This window comes from Oncorhynchus clarkii, chromosome 29, assembly GCF_045791955.1.
Source record: "Oncorhynchus clarkii lewisi isolate Uvic-CL-2024 chromosome 29, UVic_Ocla_1.0, whole genome shotgun sequence".
Classification (NCBI taxonomy): domain Eukaryota; kingdom Metazoa; phylum Chordata; class Actinopteri; order Salmoniformes; family Salmonidae; genus Oncorhynchus; species Oncorhynchus clarkii.
Window position 1 is genome coordinate 47,181,870 of NC_092175.1, and position 25,251 is coordinate 47,207,120.

Here is a 25,251-nt window from a genome sequence, read left to right on the forward strand (position 1 = left end):
GCAGATGTTATTGGTCACCGACACATGGTTAGCAGATGTTATTGGACACATGGTTAGCAGATGTTATTGGTCACCGACACATGGTTAGCAGATGTTATTGGTCACATACACATGGTTAGCAGATGTTATTGGTCACCGACACATGGTTAGCAGATGTTATTGGTCACCGACACATGGTTAGCAGATGTTATTGGTCACCGACACATGGTTAGCAGATGTTATTGGTCACCGACACATGGTTAGCAGATGTTATTGGACACATGGTTAGCAGATGTTATTGGTCACCGACACATGGTTAGCAGATGTTATTGGACACATGGTTAGCAGATGTTATTGTTCACCGACACATGGTTAGCAGATGTTATTGGACACATGGTTAGCAGATGTTATTGGTCACCGACACATGGTTAGCAGATGTTATTGGACACATGGTTAGCAGATGTTATTGGTCACCGACACATGGTTAGCAGATGTTATTGGACACATGTTTAGCAGATGTTATTGGTCACCGACACATGGTTAGCAGATGTTAATGGTCACATACACATGGTTAGCAGATGTTAGCGTGAGTGGATTGAAATGCTTGTACGAGTAATATGCTCGGGAGTGGTGGATGATGTGCTCGCCTTCTGACTCTGACCAGTAGGCCGCTCCGTCTGCCTCTCCTGCGGCGACCGCGTTGTTTTGGGTCGGCCTCTGGGATAAGATCCCATGTCCAGGGTGGAGGTCTGAACAAAGGATCCGCTTCGGGAAAGTCGTATTCCTGGTTGTAATGTTGGTAAGTTGACGTCGTGTATATATCCAATAGTTCTGTCTCAGCCTCCAGTATTTATGCTGCAGTAGTTTATGTGTCGGGGGGGCTAGGGTCAGTCTGTTATATCTGGAGTACTTCTCCTGTCTTATCCGGTGTCCTGTGTGAATTTAAGTATGCTCTCTCTAATTCTCTTTTTCTATCTTTCTTTCTCTCGGAGGAGGACCTGAGCCCTAGGACCATGCCTCAGGACTACCTGACATGATGACTCCTTGCTGTCCCCAGTCCACCTGGCCGTGCTGCTGCTCCAGTTTCAACTGTTCTGCCTGTGATTATTATTATTTGACCATGCTGGTCATTTATGAACATTTGAACATCTTGGCCATGTTCTGTTATAATCTCCACCCGGCACAGCCAGAAGAGGACTGGCCACCCCACATAGCCTGGTTCCTCTCTAGGTTTCCTCCTAGGTTTTGGCCTTTCTAGGGAGTTTTTCCTAGCCACTGTGCTTCTACACCTGCATTGCTTGCTGTTTAGTGTTTTAGGCTGGGTTTCTGTACAGCATGTTGAGATATCAGCTGATGTACGAAGTGCTTTATAAATAAATTTGATTTGAGTTCTTCCCGGCTGTATGTATTAACACTTTTTCGGGAGTAACAATGTAAGAAATAACACACAACAAAAACAAAATACTCCACAGTTTCCTGAGGACCCGAAGCGAGGCGACCATCTCTGTTGGCTCCTTCATACCAGGACAGCTCCAGGATGTGTTGAGTACTGGGTCAGTACCACCCCTATAATACTACCTATAGTACTGGGTCAGTACTACCCCTATAGTACTCCCTATAGTACTGGGTCAGTACCACCCCTACAGTACTCCCTATAGTACTGGGTCAGTACCACCCCTACAGTACTCCCTATAGTACTGGGTCAGTACTACCCCTATAGTACTCACTATAGTACTGGGTCAGTACTACCCCTATAGTACTCACTATAGTACTGGGTCAGTACCACCCCTATAGTACTCCCTATAGTACTGGGTCAGTACTACCCCTATAGTACTCACTATAGTACTGGGTCAGTACCACCACTATAGTACTCCCTATAGTACTGGGTCAGTACCACCCCTACAGTACTCCCTATAGTACTGGGTCAGTACCACCCCTATAGTACTCCCTATAGTACTGGGTCAGTACTACCCCTATAGTACTCCCTATAGTACTGGGTCAGTACTACCCCTATAGTACTGGGTCAGTACTACCCCTATAGTACTCACTATAGTACTGGGTCAGTACTACCCCTATAGTACTCACTATAGTACTGGGTCAGTACCACCCCTATAGTACTGGGTCAGTACCACCACTATAGTACTCCCTATAGTACTGGGTCAGGCCCACCCCTACAGTACTCCCTATAGTACTGGGTAGTACACATGGAGATCATCTGTTCACAAAGACGACAGTAGGAACCAAAATAGCATAGACTCATCAGACCAGACAGATTTCCACCAGTAATGTCCATTGCTCGTGTTTCTTGGCCCAAGGAAGTCTTATTGGTGACCTTATAGTAGTAGTCGTGTCTTTCCTGCAATTTGGCCACGAAAGACTGATTTAGTTTCCTCTGAACAGTTGACGTTAAGATGTGTCTGTTACTTGAACACTGAAGCATTTACTTGGGCTGCAATTTGAGGTGCAGTTAACTAATGCCTTTCTCTGCAGCAGAGGTATCCTCTGTATACCACCCCTACCTTGTAACAACTGATGGCGTTGTGATATATAAACAGCTACATGATATATGAACCCACCATTTATCTTTGCACACTCTTGGCATTCTTTCAACCAGCTTCATGAGGTAGTAACCCAGAATGCATTTCAATTAGCAGCTTTGCCTTGATTAAACGTTAATTTGTGTAGGTGTGACTGTCAGTGAGAACCAACCAACAACATACAAGACGAGGGCGTTGCGTTTTTATAAACATTTATTCCTCTGTACATCTCCCCGGCAGCCGTTTAGATGATGCCAATCTGAAACACAAGACATGACAGGTTTTAGACAGGCATCGTAGGACTGTTATAAGGTCGTCATAGGGAGTTTATAAAGCGTCACAGAGCAGGTGGTCTCTGGCATCAGTGGTTCCTTTGAGTCTGTCATTATTCATCAGAAATTATATCATGCATCATCTGCCCAGAGCCTCTCCTGCAGTCCGATCGGACACCACACCTTGTCTCCAACGCTATTGGCTGACACTGAACATGCGTCAGTCCTCATGAGAGGAGTCTTGTAGACTACTGCGACGCAGAGACGTTTCTGTCACAATGGTGCTACACTCTAGAACTCACCTTGTTGGCGACATCCAACGCATCGTAATCTGGAGCCAGGCGCACGTATGCCTTCTTCTCACCGTCAGGCCTGGGGGAGAGGGAGGGGGGGAGGAGGAGTGGAGGAGAGGGAGGGAGTGGAGGAGAGGGAGGGAGTGGAGGAGAGGGAGGGAGGAGGAGTGGAGGAGAGGGAGGGAGGAGGGGTGGAGGAGAGGGAGGGAGGAGGGGTGGAGGAGAGGGAGGGAGGAGGGGTGGAGGAGAGGGAGGGAGGAGGGGTGGAGGAGAGGGAGGGAGGAGGGGTGGAGGAGAGGGAGGGAGGAGGGGTGGAGGAGAGGGAGACAAAGAGATGAGGATATTATTATGACCTCATGTGTTCCAGCAGGAGTCAGTGGGGAAAACAATGTAATGGACTGTAACCATTAACTAAGACCTTCTACTGTAATAGGCTGTAACCATTAACTAAGACCAGACCTTCTACTGTAATAGGCTGTAACCACTAACTAAGACCTTCTACTGGAATAGACTGTTACCATTAACTAAGACCAGACCTTCTACTGTAATAGGCTGTAACCATTAACTAAGACCTTCTACTGGAATAGACTGTTACCATTAACTAAGACCAGACCTTCTACTGTAATAGGCTGTAACCATTAACTAAGACCAGACCTTCTACTGTAATAGGCTGTAACCATTAACTAAGACCTTCTACTGGAATAGACTGTTACCATTAACTAAGACCAGACCTTCTACTGTAATAGGCTGTAACCACTAACTAAGACCTTCTACTGGAATAGACTGTTACCATTAACTAAGACCAGACCTTCTACTGTAATAGGCTGTAACCACTAACTAAGACCTTCTACTGTAATAGGCTGTAACCATTAACTAAGACCTTCTACTGTAATAGACTGAAACCATTAACTAAGACCAGACCTTCTACTGTAATAGGCTGTAACCATTAACTAAGACCTTCTGGAATAGACTGAAACCATTAACTAAGACCTTCTACTGTAATAGACTGTAACCATTAACTAAGACCTTCTACTGTAATAGGCTGTAACCATTAACTAAGACCTTCTACTGTAATAGACTGAAACCATTAACTAAGACCAGACCTTCTACTGTAATAGGCTGTAACCATTAACTAAGACCTTCTGGAATAGACTGTAACCATTAACTAAGACCTTCTACTGTAATAGGCTGTAACCACTAACTAAGACCTTCTACTGTAATAGGCTGTAACCATTAACTAAGACCTTCTACTGTAATAGACTGAAACCATTAACTAAGACCAGACCTTCTACTGTAATAGACTGTTACCATTAACTAAGACCAGACCTTCTACTGTAATAGGCTGTAACCACTAACTAAGACCTTCTACTGTAATAGACTGTAACCATTAACTAAGACCTTCTACTGTAATAGGCTGTAACCATTAACTAAGACCTTCTACTGTAATAGACTGAAACCATTAACTAAGACCAGACCTTCTACTGTAATAGGCTGTAACCATTAACTAAGACCTTCTGGAATAGACTGTAACCATTAACTAAGACCTTCTACTGTAATAGACTGTACCATTAACTAAGACCTTCTACTGTAATAGACTGTAACCATTAACTAAGACCTACTGTAATAGACTGTAACCATTAACTAAGACCTTCTACTGTAATAGATTGTACCATTAACTAAGACCTTCTACTGTAATAGGTGACCAGGTCAGACCAGCGGGCAGGATAGTACCCAGTGACTAACAGTGAGATGTTAGTACCTTTAGGCTAGTAATGGACTAATCGGGGTTAGATCTATAATATCAGGATTATTAGTTCGGATTAGAGGTGTAGGGGTCGTGTCATACCTGATGAGCGTGTTGACCTTGGCCACGTCGATGTCGTAGAGCTTCTTGACGGCGTGTTTGATCTGATGCTTGTTGGCCTTGACGTCTACGATGAAGACGAGGGTGTTGTTGTCCTCGATCTTCTTCATTGCCGACTCTGTCGTCAGAGGGAACTTAATGATGGCATAGTGGTCCAACCTGGGGAGGGAGAAGGACGGGGGAATAGGAGAAAACGTTCAGCGCGCACCTAAAGCTGCGACCCAACCCCACTATATTTGAACCCCATTTTAAAGGTGCATCAGTGGTTTATAAGGATGGAATCATGGGATATCATACTTTGATCGCTGTTACCATCATTTGCACCCAGAGCAGAGAAACTAATCTGGACTAAACCATAAAATCTCATTCACAGCCATTTTTACAATGAAGGCTGTAATAAAATACAAGAATCTTCAAAACAGATGTACGACTAGTGCATGTCGGTATTGTACCAACGTCATTCTACTGGCATTCTTAGAGTTTGTATGACTTACTTATTCCTGCGAGGGGCACTCTTCCGGGGGTACTTGGGTTGTCTGCGGAGTCGCAGGGTTTTGGGGCGACGGAAGGTTGGGGAGGTTCTAATCTTCTTCTTCCTCTGGCTGTGGACTCCTTTCAGAACAGCCTTTTTGGCCTTCAGGGCCTTCACCTTGGCCTCAGTCTTGGCAGGGACAGCTACACAGGAGAGAGAAGGTTCCAACTTGGTTAAGGCTTGAACAGCTACAGGAGATACGTTAGAGAGGGTTTATAAACTAAAGCAGATTAGTTTAACATCCTAAAATCAGAACACTGTTGAACACCTGACCCATCCATATATCAAAAATAATTAGCAAGGCATTGCAGTAAACAACCAATTAGTCTTTACATGTCCAGTGTGCTCTAAATACCTGCAGCCGACAATTTTTGTTTTCTTGGGCGACCTCAGAAAGACATATCTGGGATTGCAAACTCCTTCTGAAATTAAGACATCACCTGAACTATAGTACACGTCTCAAAAGTACACTTCTCAAAAAGGTTGGGGTCAATGTGATACATGGCAGGATTTACCAACTTCTTATTTGGCGGGTCAAGACGAATATATTACCAGAATACTTTCTCAAACCTGGCCTTTTCCTACGCCCAACGTTGTTTTAGTGTGTGTGTAACGGGCACCAACCCTTTACTGATGTTAGAGTCATCACCTTAGCAATTAATCATGTATTTTCTAGCATCGATGTTAAAGTCCTCGTTTCGTTTTTTTGTTAATTGAAATTAATACCGGTGAGTGTTCACGGGTTGGAGAGGGAAAGGTTTTGACAGATGTGCTCCCATGTAGCCTGCTGTTTTGTGTTGGTGGAATAAAGGGGCATTTTGTCATATTTAGCTTCTTTTAAAAACATTTTTTTACAATTAAACAAAAAGCGAATAATTGCTGTAAACAAAAAAAACGTCTGCTAGCATTCCTTGCAATTTGATGCATACCTTCAATAAGTTCAAGGTATGTACAACGCAGAACACACCAACGTAAAGGTATTTGGAAATGAATGTACTTCTGGTTACTAAAACGCAATGTGATCAAGGCGTTACTACAGGCCATGCTGTCAAGACCCAACTAAACAGCGTGACGAATAAAAAGTACATACACCACATACGGACTGCAATCACTCACGTAAGCTCAAACTTATGAATTTGAGAAATGGACATTAATACACGGAATGAAATAACTACGAATGTTTCAGCGAACTGACTAGCAGAGCCACATTGGATGGAAACATGGTCGGTGGCCACTTCCTACATTTCACGACATTTGGACACAGATAAAATAACTACAAGTCGTCTGTGACTTTCAACGATCGTAAAGAACATATACATGTATAAACATCATGTGTAGCTCTTCATATTAAGTGAATTTACGCAAAAACAATGTAGGGATTCACAGACCTTCCTTCTTCGCCTTCGGTGCCATGATGGGAAAGGACGAGCGCTCGGGGTTTCCGCAGCTGTAACACAGGGGCGAGACAGCGGCACGCATATCTCGCGAGACTGGCGAACAGCATCATGGTACTTGTCAGAATATATATTACAATATTACAGTCCAAACCTTAGCTGTGTACTAATACCCATACTAATATACTGTATAATACATACTAAAATTAATTTATAGTAACTGAACGGTATCCTTTCAGTTGAGCGTACTAGCGCTTCGCCTGTCTAACGGAAGTGGATGCTGTTGCTACGCAACTTCTTGGTAGCTTGTTACACATTACTAACTAGACATCTTACGACTTCATTAACAGTGTCCACAACGCACAACGACGATATCACATAGCTAAGCTGAGAATGACGTGAATAATCAAGTCAATAGGTTGCGTTTGTAAATTCACTCTGGCTATCGACTTCCGATTTCCAAAGCGCAGTATAACGTTTAATTGACGAATTTACGAACGCTCAGTTAAATTGTTGCCAGTGTAACCGGCTAGCTAGTTAGCGGGGTGCGGCTAATACAGTTTCAATCGGTGACGTCACTTGTTCTGGGACCTTGCAGTAGTTGTGGTCAAGGACCACGGCTTTTGTGGAGCGGTGGGTAACAATTCTTCGTGGGAGGCAGTTGTTGATGTGTGCAGAGGTTCCCTGGGGTGAGGAGAGGGACGGAAGCAATACTGTTACACTCACCGCCATTGGACTCTAGAGAAGTGGAAATGCGTTCTCTGGAGTGATGAATCACGCTTCACCATCTGGCAGTCCAACGGACAAATCTGGGGTTGGCGGATACCAGGAGAACGCCACCTGCCCGAATGCATAATGCAAACTGTAAAGTTTGGTGGAGGAGGAATAATGGTCTGGGGCTGTTTTTCATGGTTTGGGCCCCTTAGTTCCAGTGAAGGGAAATCTTAACACTACAGCATACAATGACATTCTAGACGATTCTGTGCTTCCAACTTTGTGGCAACAGTTTGGGAAGGCCCTTTCCTGTTTCAGCATAACAATGCCCACGTGCACAAAGCGAGATCCATACAGAAATGGTTTGTTGAGATCAGTGTGGAAGAACTTGACTGGCCTGCACAGGGTTCGATTGTTGGACCTTATTTATTCCTAATCTATATCAATGACCTTGCTGCTGTGTCTTATACCATCTTCCCATTATCTTTGCTGATGATACCAATTTGATTTTAGCACAATATTGATTCACTAATTAATGAAGCCAACTCAAGCATGGACACATTTTCTAAATGTTTCCAGATAAACAAATAATTTTTAAATGTAAAAAAATATTGATATTTTATTGTTTTCACTAGTAAGAATAAGAAATATTATCCCCCAAAAATTAAGGAGACAGAATCTCGATTGGTGGGAATGAAATGGAACTAGTCACATCCACTAGATTCCTCTGAGATCTAATTGATGAAAAGTTATCCTGGAAAGATCCTATTCAATTTGTCTGCATTAAAGTGATAAAACCTGTTGGTATCATCAGACAGATGAGTGGTTTGGTTCATCAGGCTTGCTTCCTATCTCTATACTAGAGCTTCATTTACATGGATTTCATTTACTGTAATATTGTCTGGCCATATGCCCCCTACCTACACAAATTACTCATCATACAAAATACATTTGCAAGACTGCACCTTTGTTTAAGAAACTCTATCTTGTCTATTTACAATATTAATGTACGCCAATTATGCACTTTCATCTACAAATGCTCATACCTCCCAGACAGTTTACCTAAACCCTTCAATGGATTATTCCAGGTTAATTCTGAAATCCATCTATATAACACAGGACACTGTGATAACCTTCACCCTCCCTACTGCCTCACATAGTCAAATCTCCATCCTATACAGCGGTACCATACTCTGGAATTCTTATCTTCACATTTGCCAAAACAATATCATCCCTCAGTAACTTCAAGTGAAGACCGGAGGTCAGCCTGATGAACCAAACTACTCAGTAATCTCCTCCATGAAGACTGGAGGTCAGCCTGATGAACCAAACTACTCAGTAATCTCCTCCATGTAGACTGGAGGTCAGCCTGATGAACCATGAAGACTGGAGGTCAGCCTTATGAACCAAACTACTCAGTAACCTCCTCCATGAAGACTGGGGGTCAGCCTGATGAACCATGAAGACTGGAGGTCAGCCTGATGAACCAAACTACTCAGTAATCTCCTCCATGAAGACTGGAGGTCAGCCTGATGAACCAAACTACTCAGTAATCTCCTCCATGAAGACTGGAGGTCAGCCTGATGAACCAAACTACTCAGTAATCTCCATGGAGACTGGAGGTCAGCCTGATGAACCAAACTACTCAGTAATCTCCTCCATGAAGACTGGAGGTCAGCCTGATGAACCAAAGTACTCAGTAATCTCCTCCATGAAGACTGGAGGTCAGCCTGATGAACCAAACTACTCGGTAATCTCCTCCATGAAGACTGGAGGTCAGCCTGATGAACCAAAGTACTCAGTAATCTCCTCCATGAAGACTGGAGGTCAGCCTGATGAACCATGAAGACTGGGGGTCAGCCTGATGAACCAAACTACTCAGTAATCTCCATGAAGACTGGAGGTCAGCCTGATGAACCATGAAGACTGGAGGTCAGCCTGATGAACCATGAAGACTGGGGGTCAGCCTGATGAACCAAACTACTCAGTAATCTCCATGAAGACTGGGGGTTTGCCTGATGAACCAAACTACTCAGTAATCTCCTCCATGAGACTGGAGGTCAGCCTGATGAACCAAACTACTCGGTAATCTCCTCCATGAAGACTGGAGGTCAGCCTGATGAACCATGAAGACTGGAGGTCAGCCTGATGAACCAAACTACTCAGTAATCTCCTCCATGAAGACTGGAGGTCAGCCTGATGAACCAAACTACTCGGTAATCTCCTCCATGAAGACTGGAGGTCAGCCTGATGAACCATGAAGACTGGAGGTCAGCCTGATGAACCAAACTACTCAGTAATCTCCTCCATGAAGACTGGAGGTCAGCCTGATGAACCAAACTACTCGGTAATCTCCTCCATGAAGACTGGAGGTCAGCCTGATGAACCATGAAGACTGGAGGTCAGCATGATGAACCAAACTACTCAGTAATCTCCTCCATGAAGACTGGAGGTCAGGCTGATGAACCAAACTACTCAGTCATCTCCTCCATGAAGAATGGAGATCAGCCTGATGAACCAAACTACTCGGTAATCTCCTCCATGAAGACTGGAGGTCAGCCTGATGAACCAAACTACTCAGTAATCTCCTCCATGTAGACTGGAGGTCAGCCTGATGAACCATGAAGACTGGAGGTCAGCCTTATGAACCAAACTACTCAGAAACCTCCTCCATGAAGACTGGGGGTCAGCCTGATGAACCATGAAGACTGGAGGTCAGCCTGATGAACCAAACTACTCAGTAATCTCCTCCATGAAGACTGGAGGTCAGCCTGATGAACCAAACTACTCAGTAATCTCCTCCATGAAGACTGGAGGTCAGCCTGATGAACCAAACTACTCAGTAATCTCCATGGAGACTGGAGGTCAGCCTGATGAACCAAACTACTCAGTAATCTCCTCCATGAAGACTGGAGGTCAGCCTGATGAACCAAAGTACTCAGTAATCTCCTCCATGAAGACTGGAGGTCAGCCTGATGAACCAAACTACTCGGTAATCTCCTCCATGAAGACTGGAGGTCAGCCTGATGAACCAAAGTACTCAGTAATCTCCTCCATGAAGACTGGAGGTCAGCCTGATGAACCATGAAGACTGGGGGTCAGCCTGATGAACCAAACTACTCAGTAATCTCCATGAAGACTGGAGGTCAGCCTGATGAACCATGAAGACTGGAGGTCAGCCTGATGAACCATGAAGACTGGGGGTCAGCCTGATGAACCAAACTACTCAGTAATCTCCATGAAGACTGGGGGTTTGCCTGATGAACCAAACTACTCAGTAATCTCCTCCATGAGACTGGAGGTCAGCCTGATGAACCAAACTACTCGGTAATCTCCTCCATGAAGACTGGAGGTCAGCCTGATGAACCATGAAGACTGGAGGTCAGCCTGATGAACCAAACTACTCAGTAATCTCCTCCATGAAGACTGGAGGTCAGCCTGATGAACCAAACTACTCGGTAATCTCCTCCATGAAGACTGGAGGTCAGCCTGATGAACCATGAAGACTGGAGGTCAGCATGATGAACCAAACTACTCAGTAATCTCCTCCATGAAGACTGGAGGTCAGCCTGATGAACCATGAAGACTGGAGGTCAGCCTGATGAACCAAACTACTCAGTAATCTCCTCCATGAAGACTGGAGGTCAGCCTGATGAACCAAACTACTCGGTAATCTCCTCCATGAAGACTGGAGGTCAGCCTGATGAACCATGAAGACTGGAGGTCAGCATGATGAACCAAACTACTCAGTAATCTCCTCCATGAAGACTGGAGGTCAGCCTGATGAACCATGAAGACTGGAGGTCAGCCTGATGAACCAAACTACTCAGTAATCTCCTCCATGAAGACTGGAGGTCAGGCTGATGAACCAAACTACTCAGTCATCTCCTCCATGAAGAATGGAGATCAGCCTGATGAACCAAACTACTCGGTAATCTCCTCCATGAAGACTGGAGGTCAGCCTGATGAACCAAACTACTCAGTAATCTCCTCCATGTAGACTGGAGGTCAGCCTGATGAACCATGAAGACTGGAGGTCAGCCTTATGAACCAAACTACTCAGTAACCTCCTCCATGAAGACTGGGGGTCAGCCTGATGAACCATGAAGACTGGAGGTCAGCCTGATGAACCAAACTACTCAGTAATCTCCTCCATGAAGACTGGAGGTCAGCCTGATGAACCAAACTACTCAGTAATCTCCTCCATGAAGACTGGAGGTCAGCCTGATGAACCAAACTACTCAGTAATCTCCATGGAGACTGGAGGTCAGCCTGATGAACCAAACTACTCAGTAATCTCCTCCATGAAGACTGGAGGTCAGCCTGATGAACCAAAGTACTCAGTAATCTCCTCCATGAAGACTGGAGGTCAGCCTGATGAACCAAACTACTCGGTAATCTCCTCCATGAAGACTGGAGGTCAGCCTGATGAACCAAAGTACTCAGTAATCTCCTCCATGAAGACTGGAGGTCAGCCTGATGAACCATGAAGACTGGGAGTCAGCCTGATGAACCAAACTACTCAGTAATCTCCATGAAGACTGGAGGTCAGCCTGATGAACCATGAAGACTGGGGGTCAGCCTGATGAACCAAACTACTCAGTAATCTCCATGAAGACTGGGGGTTTGCCTGATGAACCAAACTACTCAGTAATCTCCTCCATGAGACTGGAGGTCAGCCTGATGAACCAAACTACTCGGTAATCTCCTCCATGAAGACTGGAGGTCAGCCTGATGAACCATGAAGACTGGAGGTCAGCCTGATGAACCAAACTACTCAGTAATCTCCTCCATGAAGACTGGAGGTCAGCCTGATGAACCAAACTACTCGGTAATCTCCTCCATGAAGACTGGAGGTCAGCCTGATGAACCATGAAGACTGGAGGTCAGCATGATGAACCAAACTACTCAGTAATCTCCTCCATGAAGACTGGAGGTCAGCCTGATGAACCATGAAGACTGGAGGTCAGCCTGATGAACCAAACTACTCAGTAATCTCCTCCATGAAGACTGGAGGTCAGGCTGATGAACCAAACTACTCAGTCATCTCCTCCATGAAGAATGGAGATCAGCCTGATGAACCAAACTACTCGGTAATCTCCTCCATGAAGACTGGAGGTCAGCCTGATGAACCAAACTACTCAGTAATCTCTTCCATGTAGACTGGAGGTCAGCCTGATGAACCATGAAGACTGGAGGTCAGCCTTATGAACCAAACTACTCAGTAACCTCCTCCATGAAGACTGGGGGTCAGCCTGATGAACCATGAAGACTGGAGGTCAGCCTGATGAACCAAACTACTCAGTAATCTCCTCCATGAAGACTGGAGGTCAGCCTGATGAACCAAACTACTCAGTAATCTCCTCCATGAAGACTGGAGGTCAGCCTGATGAACCATGAAGACTGGAGGTCAGCCTGATGAACCAAACTACTCAGTAATCTCCTCCATGAAGACTGGAGGTCAGCCTGATGAACCAAACTACTCGGTAATCTCCTCCATGAAGACTGGAGGTCAGCCTGATGAACCATGAAGACTGGAGGTCAGCATGATGAACCAAACTACTCAGTAATCTCCTCCATGAAGACTGGAGGTCAGCCTGATGAACCATGAAGACTGGAGGTCAGCCTGATGAACCAAACTACTCAGTAATCTCCTCCATGAAGACTGGAGGTCAGGCTGATGAACCAAACTACTCAGTCATCTCCTCCATGAAGAATGGAGATCAGCCTGATGAACCAAACTACTCGGTAATCTCCTCCATGAAGACTGGAGGTCAGCCTGATGAACCATGAAGACTGGAGGTCAGCCTGATGAACCATGAAGACTGGAGGTCAGCCTGATGAACCAAACTACTCAGTAATCTCCTCCATGAAGACTGGAGGTCAGCCTGATGAACCAAACTACTCAGTAATCTCCTCCATGAAGACTGGAGGTCAGCCTGATGAACCAAACTACTCAGTAATCTCCTCCATGAAGACTGGAGGTCAGCCTGATGAACCAAAGTACTCAGTAATCTCCTCCATGAAGACTGGAGGTCAGCCTGATGAACCAAACTACTCGGTAATCTCCTCCATGAAGACTGGAGGTCAGCCTGATGAACCAAAGTACTCAGTAATCTCCTCCATGAAGACTGGAGGTCAGCCTGATGAACCAAACTACTCGGTAATCTCCTCCATGAAGACTGGAGGTCAGCCTGATGAACCAAAGTACTCAGTAATCTCCTCCATGAAGACTGGAGGTCAGCCTGATGAACCATGAAGCCTGGAGGTCAGCCTGATGAACCAAACTACTCAGTAATCTCCATGAAGACTGGAGGTCAGCCTGATGAACCATGAAGACTGGAGGTCAGCCTGATGAACCATGAAGACTGGGGGTCAGCCTGATGAACCAAACTACTCAGTAATCTCCATGAAGACTGGGGATCAGCCTGATGAACCAAACTACTCAGTAATCTCCTCCATGAGACTGGAGGTCAGCCTGATGAACCAAACTACTCGGTAATCTCCTCCATGAAGACTGGGGGTCAGCCTGATGAACCAAACTACTCAGTAATCTCCTCCATGAAGACTGGAGGTCAGCCTGATGAACCAAACTACTCGGTAATCTCCTCCATGAAGACTGGAGGTCAGCCTGATGAACCATGAAGACTGGAGGTCAGCATGATGAACCAAACTACTCAGTAATCTCCTCCATGAAGACTGGAGGTCAGCCTGATGAACCATGAAGACTGGAGGTCAGCCTGATGAACCAAACTACTCAGTAATCTCCTCCATGAAGACTGGAGGTCAGCCTGATGAACCAAACTACTCGGTAATCTCCTCCATGAAGACTGGAGGTCAGCCTGATGAACCATGAAGACTGGAGGTCAGCCTGATGAACCAAACTACTCAGTAACCTCCTCCATGAAGACTGGAGGTCAGCCTGATGAACCAAACTACTCGGTAATCTCCTCCATGAAGACTGGAGGTCAGCCTGATGAACCATGAAGACTGGAGGTCAGCATGATGAACCAAACTACTCAGTAACCTCCTCCATGAAGACTGGAGGTCAGCCTGATGAACCAAACTACTCGGTAATCTCCTCCATGAAGACTGGAGGTCAGCCTGATGAACCATGAAGACTGGAGGTCAGCCTGATGAACCATGAAGACTGGAGGTCAGCCTGATGAACCAAACTACTCAGTAACCTCCTCCATGAAGACTGGAGGTCAGCCTGATGAACCAAACTACTCAGTAATCTCCTCCATGAAGACTGGAGGTCAGCCTGATGAACCAAACTACTCAGTAATCTCCTCCATGAAGACTGGAGGTCAGCCTGATGAACCAAACTACTCAGTAATCTCCTCCATGAAGACTGGAGGTCAGCCTGATGAACCAAAGTACTCAGTAATCTCCTCCATGAAGACTGGAGGTCAGCCTGATGAACCAAACTACTCGGTAATCTCCTCCATGAAGACTGGAGGTCAGCCTGATGAACCAAAGTACTCAGTAATCTCCTCCATGAAGACTGGAGGTCAGCCTGATGAACCATGAAGCCTGGAGGTCAGCCTGATGAACCAAACTACTCAGTAATCTCCATGAAGACTGGAGGTCAGCCTGATGAACCATGAAGACTGGAGGTCAGCCTGATGAACCATGAAGACTGGGGGTCAGCCTGATGAACCAAACTACTCAGTAATCTCCATGAAGACTGGGGATCAGCCTGATGAACCAAACTACTCAGTAATCTCCTCCATGAGACTGGAGGTCAGCCTGATGAACCAAACTACTCGGTAATCTCCTCCATGAAGACTGGGGGTCAGCCTGATGAACCAAACTACTCGGTAATCTCCTCCATGAAGACTGGAGGTCAGCCTGATGAACCATGAAGACTGGAGGTCAGCATGATGAACCAAACTACTCAGTAATCTCCTCCATGAAGACTGGAGGTCAGCCTGATGAACCATGAAGACTGGAGGTCAGCCTGATGAACCAAACTACTCAGTAATCTCCTCCATGAAGACTGGAGGTCAGCCTGATGAACCAAACTACTCGGTAATCTCCTCCATGAAGACTGGAGGTCAGCCTGATGAACCATGAAGACTGGAGGTCAGCCTGATGAACCAAACTACTCAGTAACCTCCTCCATGAAGACTGGAGGTCAGCCTGATGAACCAAACTACTCGGTAATCTCCTCCATGAAGACTGGAGGTCAGCCTGATGAACCATGAAGACTGGAGGTCAGCCTGATGAACCATGAAGACTGGAGGTCAGCATGATGAACCAAACTACTCAGTAACCTCCTCCATGAAGACTGGAGGTCAGCCTGATGAACCAAACTACTCGGTAATCTCCTCCATGAAGACTGGAGGTCAGCCTGATGAACCATGAAGACTGGAGGTCAGCCTGATGAACCATGAAGACTGGAGGTCAGCCTGATGAACCAAACTACTCAGTAACCTCCTCCATGAAGACTGGAGGTCAGCCTGATGAACCAAACTACTCAGTAATCTCCTCCATGAAGACTGGAGGTCAGCCTGATGAACCAAACTACTCGGTAATCTCCTCCATGAAGACTGGAGATCAGCCTGATGATCATATGCACTGATCAATTAATTTATACATTTATCATTTGTAGGTATTGTTATCCGTTTTAACAAACCTTGTTTATTTTTGAACTTAGTATTGTATATAGTTTTTTTGTGGTGTGTTTGTTTTAAGCCCGTGAGCTTCCAACCACCTGCACACTGTTTTAAACTGACTGGCTTTTATCTGTGTTGTTGTTTATCACTTTGTTTTCTTTGGTGTAAATAAATTAAAACAAACTAACAAAACGGAGCCCTGACCTCAACCCCGTCGATCACCTTTGGGATGAATTGGAACGCCGACTGCGAGCCAGGCCTAATCGCCTAACATCAGTGCCCGACCTCACTAACGCTCTTGTGGCTGAATGGAAGCAAGTCCCCTCAGCAATGTTCCAACATCCTCTGGTAAGGGTTTCCACTAGTGCGCAGGCTGTTATAGCAGCAAAGGGGGGACCAACTCCATATTAATGACTTCCCAGAAGAGTGGAGGCTGTTATAGCAGTAAAAGGGGGACCAACTCCATATTAATCACTTCCCAGATGAGTGGAGGCTGTTACAGCAGCAAAGGGGGGACCAACTCCATATTAATGACTTCCCAGAAGAGTGGAGTCTGTTATAGCAGCAAAGGGGGGACCAACTCCATATTAATGACTTCCCAGAAGAGTGGAGGCTGTTATAGCAGTAAAAGGGGGACCAACTCCATATTAATCACTTCCCAGATGAGTGGAGGCTGTTACAGCAGCAAAGGGGGGACCAACTCCATATTAATGCCTTCCCAGATGAGTGGAGGCTGTTACAGCAGCAAAGGGGGGACCAACTCCATATTAATGCCCATAATTCTGCAATGAGATGTTCAACGAGCAGATGCCCAAAACTTTTGTTCATGTAGTGTACATGCATACCAAAAAAAAAAAAAAAACGTAAAAATTGTACAAATACAGTGCCTTGCGAAAGTATTCGGCCCCCTTGAACTTTGCGACCTTTTGCCACATTTCAGGCTTCAAACATAAAGATATAAAACTGTATTTTTTGTGAAGAATCAACAACAAGTGGGACACAATCATGAAGTGGAACGACATTTATTGGATATTTCAAACGTTTTTAACAAATCAAAAACTGAAAAATTGGGCGTGCAAAATTATTCAGCCCCTTTACTTTCAGTGCAGCAAACTCTCTACAGTAGTTCAGTGAGGATCTCTGAATGATCCAATGTTGACCTAAATGACTAATGATGATAAATACAATCCACCTGTGTGTAATCAAGTCTCCGAATAAATGCACCTGCACTGTGATAGTCTCAGAGGTCCGTTAAAAGCGCAGCGAGCATCATGAAAAACAAGGAACACACCAGGCAGGTCCGAGATACTGTTGTGAAGAAGTTTAAAGCCGGATTTGGATACAAAAAGATTTCCCAAGCTTTAAACATCCCAAGGAGCACTGTGCATGCGATAATATTGAAATGGAAGGAGTATCAGACCACTGCAAATCTACCAAGACCTGGCCGTCCCTCTAAACTTTCAGCTCATACAAGGAGAAGACTGATTAGAGATGCAGCCAAGAGGCCCATGATCACTCTGGATGAACTGCAGAGATCTACAGCTGAGGTGGGAGACTCTGTCCATAGGACAACAATCAGTCGTATATTGCACAAATCTGGCCTTTATGGAAGAGTGGCAAGAAGAAAGCCATTTCTTAAAGATATCCATAAAAAGTGTCGTTTAAAGTTTGCCACAAGCCACCTGGGAGACACACCAAACATGTGGAAGAAGGTGCTCTGGTCAGATGAAACCAAAATTGAACTTTTTGGCAACAATGCAAAACGTTATGTTTGGCGTAAAAGCAACACAGCTCATCACCCTGAACACACCATCCCCACTGTCAAACATGGTGGTGGCAGCATCATGGTTTGGGCCTGCTTTTCTTCAGCAGGGACAGGGAAGATGGTTAAAATTGATGGGAAGATGGATGGAGCCAAATACAGGACCATTCTGGAAGAAAACCTGATGGAGTCTGCAAAAGACCTGAGACTGGGACGGAGATTTGTCTTCCAACAAGACAATGATCCAAAACATAAAGCAAAATCTACAATGGAATGGTTCAAAAATAAACATATCCAGGTGTTAGAATGGCCAAGTCAAAGTCCAGACCTGAATCCAATCGAGAATCTGTGGAAAGAACTGAAAACTGCTGTTCACAAATGCTCTCCATCCAACCTCACTGAGCTCGAGATGTTTTGCAAGGAGGAATGGGAAAACATTTCAGTCTCTCGATGTGCAAAACTGATGGAGACATACCCCAAGCGACTTACAGCTGTAATCGCAGCAAAAGGTGGCGCTACAAAGTATTAACTTAAGGGGGCTGAATAATTTTGCACGCCCAATTTTTCAGTTTTTGATTTGTTAAAAAAGTTTGAAATATCCAATAAATGTCGTTCCACTTCATGATTGTGTCCCACTTGTTGTTGATTCTCCACAAAAAAATACAGTTTTATATCTTTATGTTTGAAGCCTGAAATGTGGCAAAAGGTCGCAAAGTTCAAGGGGGCCGAATACTTTCGCAAGGCACTGTATATACGGAAGTTGAAAATCTACATTCAAAATGCATATTTATTAAAGAACATAACCACAGGTTGAAGAAAAATACAAATACATTAAAATAAATTAAACGTCACAGGTCTTATACTGTACTTATCAAACATATCATATCAGACCTATCTGACATATCATATCAGACACATCTGACATATCATATCAGACATATCATATAAAACACATCATATAAAACATCATATCAGACCTATCTGACATATATCAGACCTATCATATAAAACATATCATATAAAACATATCATATCAGACCTATCTGACATATATCAGACCTATCTGACATATCATATCAGACATATCATATAAAACATATCATATAAAACATATCATATCAGACCTATCTGACATATATCAGACCTATCTGACATATCATATCAGACACATCATATCAGACCTATCTGACATATCATATCAGACACATCATATCAGACCTATCTGACATATCATATCAGACACATCATATCAGACCTATCTGACATATCATATCAGACACATCATATCAGACCTATCTGACATATCATATCAGACCTATCTGACATATCATATCAGACACATCATATCAGACCTATCTGACATATCATATCAGACACATCATATCAGACCTATCTGACATATCATATCAGACCTATCTGACATATCATATCAGACCTATCTGACATATCATATCAGACCTATCTGACACATCATATCAGACCTATCTGACACATCATATCAGACCTATCTGACATATCATATCAGACCTATCTGACATATATCAAACATATCATATCAGACACATATCATATCAAACATATCATATCAGACATATCATATCAAACATATCATATCAAACATAATATCTGACATATCATATCAGACCTATCTGACATATCATATCAGACATATCATATCAAACATAATATCTGACATATCATATCAGACCTATCTGACATATATCAAACATATCATATCAGACATATCATATCAAACATATCATATCAAACATAATATCAGACATATCATATCAGATATCATATATCAGACATATCATATCAGACATATATCAGATATATCATCAGACATATCATATCAGACATATCATATCAGCTTGACTGTATCAAAGGCAGCTATGAGTTTCAGGGCATGTTTGCTTTTAACAAACCTTACTGATTGCACACAAGTACCAAGCTCTAATTTAAAAATCTATAATAAGGGGGTAGTTTAAAAAATATATACATTTGTGTATAAATAATTTGGCTAATACAAGTCAATTATTTTATTTATTTATTTTTAGTTGAATTTGACCCCTTTTTCTCCCCAATTTCGTGGTCTCCAATTGTTAGTAGCTACTATCTTGTCTCATCGCTACAACTCCCGTACGGCCTCGGGAGAGACGAAGGTTGAAAGTCATGCGTCCTCCGATACACAACCCAACCAAGCCGCACTACTTCTTAACACAGCTCGCATCCAACCCGGAAGCCAGCCGCACCAATGTGTCGGAGGAAACACCGTGCACCTGGCAACCTTGGTTAGCGTGCACTGCGCCCGGCCCGCCACAGGAGTCGCTGGTGCGCGATGAGACAAGGATATCCCTACCGGCCAAACCCTCCCTAACCCGGGCAACGCTGGCGCTGCAGTACAGCGTCCTTAACCGCTGCGCCACCCGGGAGGCCCTACAAGTATATTATTGAACAGGAAATTGAAATCATAATTTTGCAATAAACCAAATTTGACATCATTGTGTGTGAAATTGGCAATAATAAATCATGTTATTGATCACCCACAGTGAAAGGAAATCTGTTCAGTAGTTTCAACGTCATTCCCACAAAATGTACAGTCATTACAATCTACATTGAATTTCAATCTTAAAAAATTTATTTTATGGGATAAATATCATTTAGAATTTTAAAATGGTTCCTCTTTGGCTTTGAGTTGTATAGGGAAAGACATTTTCTTGGTTTACAGATTCATCCAAATTTGACAGATGTAATTCTATTTGAACTGTTCTGGGAAGATTTCTTTGGAAATACCTGGTCTGACATGTTTATTGTTAACTCTTTATCCTGCAAACATCTGTCTGTGTTTGAATCTGGTCGGCAAGGAGAGACATCTGAATATAACAACATTCCCTTCACCAGCAACACTAGAAGGAATAGCATTTATTGACTGTACAATATTGCTTTTGGGTCGACAAGGAAAGTCATATTTTATAAAATCATTATAGAAGATATTACCACTTTCATCTATTATATCTGTAACAGACCAAATGTATTTTTGTTCATAGATTCTTCACAGAGTATGGTTTTGTTACGGTACTGACAAGATACATGTCTCTCCGGCATGGTGGGCTGTCTAACTCCCGCCTATCCTTTCTTTGGATTGGTGGATACATCTCATTATTGTAATACTTTTTTGAATATTCGATGAGGGTCGCTGACATCAACCGCCTGTATTCAATGTAGAGATTCTACAGTGCATTCGGAAAGTATTCAGACCCCTTAACCTTTTCCAAATATTGTTAGGTTACAGCCTTATTCTAAAATTGATTAAATAATATGGGGTATCTCCCCTCAATCTACACACAATACCCCATAATGAAGGAAAAAAACAGGGTTAGAAATTTTTGAAAATGTCTAAAAAAAAATAAAAAAATGAAATATGACATTTACTTAACCCTTTAATCAGTACGTTGTTTAACCTCTCTTGGGTAGGAGGCAGTATTTTCACGTCCGGATGAAAAGCTCGACCAAAGTAAACTGCCTGTTACTCAGGCCCAGAAGCTAGGATATGCATATAATTGGTAGATCTGGATAGAAAACACTCTAACGTTTTCGAAAACTGTTAAAATATGTATGTATGTGAGTATAACAGAACTGATATGGCAGGCGAAACCCCGAGGACAACCCCGCCCCAATTTTTTTTTCGGCCTACCACAATTTTCAATGGCTATCACTTTTATTGTAAGGCCAAGTCCTCCCAGATTGCAGTCCCTAGGGTTTCCACTAGATGTTTATAATTGGCTCATTCATCCCTCTCCTCTCCCCTGTAACTATTCCCCAGGTCGTTGCTGCAAATGAGAACGTGTTCTCAGTCAACTTACCTGGTAAAATAACAGATAAATAAAATAAAATAGTGTTAACAGTCTTTAGAAAGAGTTTCATGCTGGTTTTTTGAAAAATGAGCTGGAAATTTTAGTTTTTCTAGGTGGCATGTTTTTCATGTGTTTGTATGGTGAGGTGCTGTCCTCAAATAATCACATGGTTTGCTTTTGCCGTAAAGCCTTTTTGAAATCTGACACAGCGGCTGGATTAATAAGTAGTTAAGCTTTATTTTGATGTATTACACTTGTGATTTTATGAAAGTTAAATATTTATAATTCTGTCGTTTGAATTTCGCGCTCTGCAATTTCACTGGATGTTGGCCAGCTGGGACACTACCGTCCTACCTGTCCATAAGTAGTTTTAACTACTGCACCTTTGGCAGCGATTACAGCCTCGAGTCTTCTTGGGTATGACGCTACAAGCTTGACACACCTGTATTTGGGGAGTTTCTCCCATTATTCTCTGCAGATCCTCTCAAACTGTCAGGTTGAGCGGGGAGCGTCGCTGCACAGCTATTTTCAGGTCTCTCCAGAGATGTCGATCAGGTTCAAATCTGGGCTCTGGCTGGGCAACTCAAGGATATTCAGAGACTTGTCAACAGAGCCACTCCAGCGTTGTCTTGGCTGTGTGCTTTGGGTCGTTGGCCTGTTGGAACGTGAAACTTCGCCCCAGTCTGAGCGCTCTGGAGCAGGATTTCATCAAGGATCTCGCTGTACTTTGCTCCGTTCATCTATGCCTCGATTCTGACTAGCCTCCCAGTCCCTGAAAAACATCCCCACAGCATGATGCTGCCACCGCCATGCTTCACCGTAGGGATGGTGCCAGGTTTCTTCCAGACGTGACATTCAGGCCAAAGGGTTCAACCATGGTTTCATCAGACCAGAGAATCTTGTTTCTCATGGTCTGAGAGTCCTTTAGGTGCAGCCATTTTTTGGTACCCTTGCCCAGATCTGTGCCTCCACGCTCTACGGACAATTCCTTCAACCTCACGGCTTGATTTTTGCTCTGACATGCACTGTCATCTGTGGGACCTGATATAAACAGGTGTGTCCCTTTCCAAATCATGTCCAATCAATTGAATTTACCACAGGTGGATTCCAATCAATTTGTAGAAACATCTCAAGGACGATCAATGGAAATAGGATGCACCTGAGCTCAATTTCATAGTCTCATAGTAAAGGGTCTGAATACTGTTTTTTATTAAGGTATCATGTTTTTATTTTTAATACAATTGCTAAAATTTCTAAAAATCTGTTTTTGTTTTGTCATTATGGGGTATTGTGTGTAGATTGCGTCTTGGAAAGGATTTTACACAGGGACACTCGAAGTCAATCTTAAATGAATCATTGTTTATTGTCAGCACCCTGGAGAGGTTCTAACCAACTCAATGACCCATAGTACACATGTCAATCAGGAGCTCTGCTGGGGCAGTCCCAACATTTGTCTTATAGACGGCTATACACAGACAAGTTATATTTGCATGATTTGGCATAATTAATTAATCATTATCGTTTTGTTTCATTTATGTGACCGACCAACACTGGTTCACAACATGTGACAGACCAATACCGCTCAAGGCTTCTTCTCTCTAAGCTGAGACCTTGAAAGTGAGATATCTTTTGTTGTCAAAACAAGGTTCTGGGCGTACTGCCAAATTGCAGATACTGACAAGTGAGGATTCCTTCAATCAGTCACTTGCATGAACACAGAAATGAGTTATTAGAAAAGCTCAAGTATAACATTTCCATCACAATTGATTGGGCGAAAATGTAATCAATTTTAGAATAAAGCTGTAACGTAACAAAATGTGGAAAAAGTCAAGGGGTCTGAATACTTTCCGAAAGTATGCTACTAGCCTCATGCCATAAATATGCATAGCCATCTGGAGATAACTCTGTGTTATAAAGTGTTTTTTCTAGAAGTTTCTGGGATGTTACATGTCCTACTTACATCAGTACACTCGTAACTTCAGCTTTAAAACTTATATTAGATCAAATAAACATAAAATAAGCCATACATTTTTTTTGTTGACGAAATTCGACCTCCTTGCTTGGTGGGCGACATTCGACCTCTCTACAAAAACTCCTTGCTTGGTGGGCGAAATGACACCAAAAAAACACCAGATGACAGTTTTTCAGTTGGGCCTCGCTCTTCCTCTTCGATACAATTCTACAAGATTTGATTTTATTGTCCTCGTGTGAACAGAACTTCTCACAGCCATTGGCCACTTGAAATGTAGACAAGGACGCTGTCCTTTGGTTAAGGTACAATGCTTTAGAAAAAAAATAAAAAATAAAAGGCTTTATACTAGAAATTTGAAATTCACTGTTCCTCCATTTTATTATAGTCACGTTGCATATTTCATAAGTCGATCCAATTCTTTTACATCCTTGACGAGGAGCGGACCAGGACACACGTCATGGAGAAGGGGGAGGAAAGAGCCCTCAGAAAGAGTCAGTAAACAGGTCTCTGGACCAATCACACGCTTCATTCTCCTCGTGGAGGGAGGGGCTAACAGACCTGCTGTCTTCGAGCTGCTGGTTGGCTAAACCCTCTGTCTGTCCCTCTCTCAGTGTATGGTGAATATGTGTAGATCTCCTGTTCTCTCTCTCTCCCCCTGTGGTTCCCCCTCTGTTCTCTCTCTCTCCCCCAGCCTGCTGTTTGTCTGTCCTTCTGGAGCACCAGGGTCTTTGAGTGGGAGAGATCACCATCTCACTGTCGTCATCACACAGTCTCATACTACAGGTCCTTCTCCATCCAGGTGTTCTCTTCAAAGCTCTTCTCGTGAACCTCTGACACTGCAGAGCTAGTATATTATCTCTGGGTCTCTTGGTGTGTGTGAGTCCTTTAGGTGTGTGTGTGTGGGTGTTGCTGGGTGTGTGTCGCCGGGCTCTGACCTGCAGTGTATGTGGTGGAGCAGTTTTCCTGATGATGGGGGTGGACTGGGACAAAGGGACACAGTCACAACACTCTGAAGGTGTGTCCATGTGTGTGTCCGTGCGGGGTGTGTGTGTGTCCGTGCTGGGTGTGTGTGTGTTGATGCGGGGTGTGTGTGAGTCTGTGCTGGGTGTGTGTGAGTCCGTGCTGGGTGTGTGTGTGTCCGTGCGGGGTGTGTGTGTGTCCGTGCGGGGTGTGTGTGTGTCCGTGCGGGGTGTGTGTGAGTCCGTGCGGGGTGTGTGTGAGTCCGTGCGGGGTGTGTGTGAGTCCGTGCGGGGTGTGTGTGTGTCCGTGCGAGGTGTGTGTGTGTCCGTGCGGGGTGTGTGTGTGTCCGTGCTGGTCTGAGAGCAGTGGAAGAGGTCTGCTGAACAGTTATACTCCCCCAGGTCAGCTGTGTGTCCGGGTGACCGAGGGCTGAGACCTCCATGCTGTCCAACATTAGTACTGTCCAGTAGACTTCTGTGTGATGTGGGGCTCGA

General features: G+C 44.0%; 1 protein-coding gene and 2 non-coding genes across 3 annotated transcripts in view; all 3 read right to left on the bottom strand.

Moving 5' to 3' along the window:
* Positions 1-2,711: 2,711 nt before the first annotated feature.
* The window catches only part of LOC139388277 (DNA damage-induced apoptosis suppressor), a 28,170-nt gene continuing 5,630 nt past the window's right edge, over positions 2,712-25,251 (bottom strand). The window contains exons 3-7 of the mRNA XM_071134851.1: positions 6,866-6,924; positions 5,440-5,620; positions 4,928-5,104; positions 3,091-3,160; positions 2,712-2,775 (exon numbers count right to left, since the gene is read on the bottom strand). Coding sequence (XP_070990952.1) covers positions 2,761-2,775; positions 3,091-3,160; positions 4,928-5,104; positions 5,440-5,620; positions 6,866-6,924 — 502 coding nt within the window. The 3' untranslated portion in view covers positions 2,712-2,760. The remainder of the gene's footprint in view (positions 2,776-3,090; positions 3,161-4,927; positions 5,105-5,439; positions 5,621-6,865; positions 6,925-25,251) is intronic.
* LOC139388854 (small nucleolar RNA SNORD42) lies at positions 2,873-2,937 on the bottom strand. Its single transcript, XR_011629377.1, has one exon. It is a non-coding gene; the product is annotated as a small nucleolar RNA SNORD42 (small nucleolar RNA).
* LOC139388855 (small nucleolar RNA Z17) lies at positions 5,199-5,270 on the bottom strand. Its single transcript, XR_011629378.1, has one exon. It is a non-coding gene; the product is annotated as a small nucleolar RNA Z17 (small nucleolar RNA).